This window comes from Symsagittifera roscoffensis, chromosome 6 (genome assembly GCF_963678635.1).
Source record: "Symsagittifera roscoffensis chromosome 6, txSymRosc1.1, whole genome shotgun sequence".
In the NCBI taxonomy this organism is placed as follows: Eukaryota; Metazoa; Xenacoelomorpha; order Acoela; family Convolutidae; genus Symsagittifera; species Symsagittifera roscoffensis.
In genome coordinates this window covers 28,923,326-28,929,325 of record NC_087067.1, presented here as the reverse complement: position 1 = coordinate 28,929,325, position 6,000 = coordinate 28,923,326, and the positions used below count along the sequence as shown (strand labels likewise).

The following is a 6,000-nucleotide window of genomic DNA, read 5'->3' as shown; positions in this document are numbered from 1 at the left end:
TTAGCATCTGTGAACAGGGGTGGATCTAGGATTTTCTCGAGGGGGGGGGGGCGGATTTTCAAAAAATTGTCGAAAATTTTGACGACCTTTTTTTTTTTTTAGGTTGACCAAATTGATTTTTCGAGCTCTCCCAAAGCACGGTTTTGTCCCTATTTTGGCCAAATTTTTGCGCCGCAGGCAAAATTTTGAAAAAACAGGTGAAAAAAGGCGTTTTTAGGAACTTTTTGGAAAATTTTGACCGAAAAATTGCGCTTTTTCGGCGCGCGCTCCCCCCTCAAAATTAGTATATATTGGCGCCCAAGGCGCCTTTAGAAAATTCTTAGGGTCGCTCGGCCAAAAATGGATTTCTTAAAAAGTATCAAAGGGGGGACCCTTTGGGTCGGCAGGGGGTCGAATCCCTGAGGAGGAAGGGGGCTTTCGCCCCCCCCCCCCCTAAATCCGCCCCTGCCTGTGAACTTGATTTTAATAATGATTATAATAAATCTTCTTTAAATGCAGAGAAATTCCAAATAGCAGAAAAAATCAATAAGGAAGCCAACTTAATGAAACTTGAGTATTTTTAACGGCTAAAAATATACTTCTTTCCATTTTTGGTCATCTCTACATGTAATACATTAGAGGGAGAGTAGCCCTGATTGGTTTTGGGTTTTCACTCATTAGAGCTGTTGAGAAGAACGTCTTCCACTCGTCACAGTTTGTCCTCTGGGCTAAATTGACCTCTCCCAATATTGAGTCTCTGATAAAGGTCACTGCTGGTTTGCTCATCAGACGAAACTGAAGAATTGACTCTTCTGAAATGGATGGAGACTTAATTATAATTTCAATTACTTTATTAATTATTTGTGTATACTTATATGATATTGACAAATTAACATGATTTCTATGGTTGCAGTTTCAAAAATCACTCCTCTATAATAAAAAATTATTAATTATTTTTTGTGAAAACTAAATGTTTTTGTTGTAACTATTTTTTGTTTTGTTATAATTATAATTATTTTTTTTATTAGATAGTTTTAAATTATAATTAATTCCATAAGGTTGCAATTTTGATTGGATTTAAAAATTTGAGGCAACATTTGAATTCTATTTTATGTTCCAGATTGTCCAAGTGAACATTTACGGACACTAATTTGGCTATCAAACTTTTCAATTGAGCATTTATTTTCAAGTTTTTAAACCGCGATGGCATTCTTTTATCAATCAAAAAGAGTCTTGATTGGCTTTGGGAGAGCTCGAAAGTGAGTGTGGTTGAACAGATATAAAGTTCACATCCTACCAATCATGCCCTTGGGTAGCTTGAGAGTGAATGTCTCCTCGTAGACTGGCATGAAAGTCTCTCTTTGGACCGATGAGCGCATCTTCTCCACCAGTCTACCCATGTATCTGTGGTACAATTTCACACTTGTGTCGCCTAAAGCAGCATAATAAAAGAAAAAAAATGACTCAGGCAGAGAGCATACAAAAATTCGATTGAAAAAAAATTATAGTAGAAGTAGTACTTCCTTGGAGATCACCATTGGATGTATAGGTCAGCTTTCATGTGTCTCTGATTAAAAATGATGAGATAATATCAAAATTTTTATATGTAACAAGGAGTAAAAAAACAAGACTTTTCAAAAAAAAACTGCTTGTAACAGTGCAAATCCCCGACTGCCGTTTAAACTGTCTTGGATATTTTTTATGCAAGAAAAAGTCTTGCTTAACATTTTGAGCATTGTAAACAATTAATGGGACGAATATCAAGTAGTTACCCGTTTTCTTATTTTTTTTTTACAAATATGCTCACACACAGGGTCAAATGTAAAATGATATGTTTCTCAATTAATAAGGCGATGTTTGAACAATACACCAGCCTCAATTCAGTTTGGAATGATTTAGAGAGTTAGCTCACGCTTTCAGCTTGAGAGCGTAGAACGTAGTAGATAAATTTTTAATTGCCCAATCGCCAACAGAAAAACCCCTACAGTTTTATGGAAAACAAAAGATAAAAAGTATATTATCTTTCGGCCCAAGGTGTCAATTTCCGAGGTTTAGTTAGAACCTCTCGCACGGTCTAGAGCAAATATCTGATTTGTCAAACATCCGCGCTATCAAACAAACGAACTTACCCGGGTTGACCTCCATACACTGAAAATGCTTATCATACAATTCCATACATCAAGTGTGTGGGAAAATGCTTGTCATACAATTTTCATACAATTTCTAAAAATATAACGGGTATATAACAAGTGCGTAAATTGAACATGTTAGATTTTCAAAATAACATTACGAAGTCAAACTGTGCATTTTGGGAAATATAAGCGGATTCCGCAACAAGGGCGCTCCTTTTGTTCTTCTTTTGTTCTTTCTTTTCCTTTGATCGTTCCGACAAATTTTAACATTTGTAAAGACTTGTCTCTGGAATCCAGGAACATACAGACACAAAACTCTGCGCCTATCCAATGCACAGATTGGCCTCGTATTGAAATGCGTAATTCAAATAACCGATACCAGGTTAGCCACGTTGGTTGCCGTGCAACTGGCGCGCCACTAGTTGGCAGCGATAACCGGCTATAAGCTTTAAATGGAAGTCTACCCTCTGTTGGCAAGCACGCAACACGTTGGCACTACTGCGGCGTCAATATTAATTGAACCAATACAACATCTTTTCGGCGAACGGTAGAAACCGGATCGTTGCCCTAATTTTTGGAAAACGTCGAATAATTGCCCCATGAAAGCTGTTTTTCGAATTTTTGCTGATTCAGGTGTTTGAGATATTCAGGTGTTTTTGTTGATTCAGGTGTTTGAGATATTGATTTCTCAATCAATCGGTACCCTCGCTCTCAACGGTACCCTCGCTCGCAGTACTCTGGGTACAGTTCAAAATTATCAATGCGCGTTAATTAAAATTATTAATTAATGCGCGTTTAAATGTTATGTAAATGTTTAATTGGTCAAATGATGGAATAACCAGACAAAGTAGCACTTAAAAATTGACTTAGCTTATCCTTTTGTTAATCAAGAGAACCAGGTAGAAGAACTAGAGATACAAGAGTACAAAAACATAGGTTAATGATTCGTCAAAACTTGTTCACAAAAAAATTGAAAAAGTCAGATTTTTTCGAATTACCATGTTCAGTTACCTGGATTTTCTGACGAAGGAATGATGTTAGCCGAATGCACGGTGACTGTGAGACATCCTTGTTGTAACTTATAGTACATTTCCACGTCTAAAGTTCCAACCTTTCTGAATTTGCCATACAAATAAGCCTCCTTGTCCACAATTTGGATGTCCTGTGCTCTTTCGAATTGGTCGAACTCGATCTTCACTTGGCCTAGAAATGTTCATTGCCAAATTTAAGGCAAAGTTGTTGTTAATATCTTTGTAGGTCAATGATTTCCGGGGTTGGTTTAGAGAGGGGGTTAGTAAAATAGTATCAAAAGTGGGACTTTTAGGGTGGTCAAGGGATCGAAGTTCCCCTCCTCGGGTATTTCACCCTCAAAATTATTCTTATGATAGAGGAAACTTTCACATGGTTAGGCGTTTTTGGGACTTTAGGTTAATTCGGCAAAGTAAATCGGTCGACCTACAAAAGGAGGACTTATGTTTTGAAAAACCGACCATTCCCTTCCCGTGAGAAACTTTTTATTGTGGTTTACTTTCCGCGGACACCCCCGAACTACCAACCCGCCCTCCTTTCTCAAGGTTTAATCAAAGCAGAGAAAATTTTTCAATAATAAAAGCTTCATAGATTGGAACTAAGTTTGTAAAAAAATGCGTCTTTCTTTTTTCAACCAATTTACCTAAGAAATCGCTGGGGACCAATCCCTTGTAGGCCTTTACTCGAATAAACAGCCATCTCTTTTTAATAGTGTGATCACACACTTCGAATGTGCAGTAACCCCCCTCGCCCGTGACTTCCCCTGACTTCCGGTTGAGCTGCACCTCTCGGTATTTGTTGGCACCTTACGGGGGGCATATTTTCAGTTTCCCAACAACTTTGAAAAATTTTGGTCAAAAAGAAAATGAGGACTGAAATAAATCGGATTATTAGAGTATACTTTAAATATGAAGCATTTTGCAATTCGGAATCACTTGTTTTTTGTCTTCCCTCAGTGAATCTACGATATTTCATTGAAAACTCATTACTAAAAAAAAGTTTCACCGGAAAATCAGTGGTTTTTTTTATAAAGACTGACGCTAATTTAATTCTGGTCAAAAAAAACTCAAATATTTTTTTTTCATGTTTTGTTTTAGCTAAACTTAGAAAGGACGGAGAGTTTTTAATTTCGCGAATTATAGAACTTTTCACAGAACTATAGGAAAACAAGCCCACTAAAAACAAAGCTGATTTGTAAGTATAATTTATAATTTAACGCTGATACAGTGCTAATTCAATACTGCTTTATCCCTGAGATGAAAAAGCGCTAATCAAACTCCTAGCTTTCAATAAAATGACACTGATCAGACTTAAGTTTAGCAATGAGATCGATGGAAAAATCGATGATTTAGTGCCGTTTTTTTAGTTAAATTACAACGTGGTTTACCAACAGCGGTTTGCTGTTTGATTTTTTTAAAATATAAAAGCAAATTGCAAAAAAAACATGAAAAAAAAATGGCGCTAATGTTTTGCACGACTTGAGACAACTTGTTTGTTTTGACAGTTGTTGGTTGAATGACATTCTTTCTATTAAATTCGACAGAATTTAAGGGAGTTTTTGATAGGGAATTTTAGTGAACAGAGTTTTTTGTTTTGATTTTTGATAAATTTTCCAAACTATTTAATTTCAACCATGATAGTTTGCTGAATCTTCACTTATAATAGAACTAAACGGTTGTTTTTTTCCTTTTTCCCAAGCAGACGTTGCTAGTTGATTGCTTAGTAGTCTAGCCTTGAGTTGTAATTCTCACCTAAGGTTGTTAGTTATGTTGACAAGAGTTATATGTACAGCAATAATTAGAAAAACATTATCAATTAATGAGGACCAAGTTTATGACTTTATTGAATCGAACAGCTTGAAGAGTTATACCTATGGTAGTAGATTTAAACTCATAAGTTACACTTATTTCTCATCTTCTTACTACGATGGAGGTTGATATTATTGTTATGAGATCCCAAAGCCTGTAATTGTTCCATCTGCTCGGAAGTTACCTAGGCCTGGATTCACAAGCCGGTAGTGCTGTGTTCTTAAGCCGGTTAATGGGAACAATTACAGTGGGACTATTCTCAGTTTTTTTTCTCAATTTAATTGTTTTTTAGTCAAAAAGGAAAGCAGTCAAAGTTTACTCTTATTTGAAATTTGTTTTTCTAAATAGCAAAAAACGAAATTTTGAATAATTTGAGAAGGGCAAATTTGTTAGATTTTTTCTTGATTAAAGTATCTTGCTAATGTGAAAAAAAAGGATTGACGACTTCAGGCCAGTCGTTTTGCTCGTAAGTACAAACTGGCGCCTGATTTCATCCTTCAAAGTACTCGGGCTTCACCTGCTTGGCTATCTTCTTTCATCGTAGAGGAACACACAATAAATTTTCATTTGATTTTTCAAGCAAAATATTCTTTATTCAAACATCCCTTTTGATTAAAACCACAACTTTTAGTTTAGCGAGGAGCTAAAGGAACCTGTCAGTAACCATCTTTGTAACAATGAAATGAGCTTGAGAAAAATATTCGGAAAAAATGTATTCAAAAAGCAGTAGTTTTTCCAAACAAAAATTTTAATTCCAAATTGTAGTAAATCAGTCCGTAAAAAGCCTTAGTTCACACTTTTTGTTATATAGAATTGATCCAGAATTTTGCAAACAAACAAGTCAATTGCCTGTTTTCTTGCAAGTATTTGTATTGTAACAATTCACCCATTTTTAACCAATTTTTTTACGTGGAAGCAGAAAAAGTTTGACCCCAGATTAAACCGAAGCACTGTGATCAGTCGAAAGATACATTGGAGGTGGTGAAATTATGTCTGAAGTGATTTTTCCCCTTAATTCGTCAAAAGTTTTAGGCGGTCTGGTGTCCATTGAA

General features: G+C 35.8%; 1 protein-coding gene across 2 annotated transcripts in view; it reads right to left on the bottom strand.

The window, feature by feature from the left end:
- Positions 1 to 357: 357 nt before the first annotated feature.
- LOC134847939 (uncharacterized) overlaps positions 358 to 6,000 on the bottom strand; it is a 38,389-nt gene continuing 32,746 nt past the window's right edge. For both annotated transcript variants that reach the window (XM_063865237.1, XM_063865238.1), the window contains 4 exons: positions 3,784 to 3,945; positions 3,123 to 3,314; positions 1,277 to 1,411; positions 358 to 791 (listed from right to left, as the gene is read on the bottom strand). In XM_063865237.1, the coding sequence (XP_063721307.1) occupies positions 601 to 791; positions 1,277 to 1,411; positions 3,123 to 3,314; positions 3,784 to 3,945 (680 nt within the window). In that variant the 3' untranslated portion in view covers positions 358 to 600. The remainder of the gene's footprint in view (positions 792 to 1,276; positions 1,412 to 3,122; positions 3,315 to 3,783; positions 3,946 to 6,000) is intronic.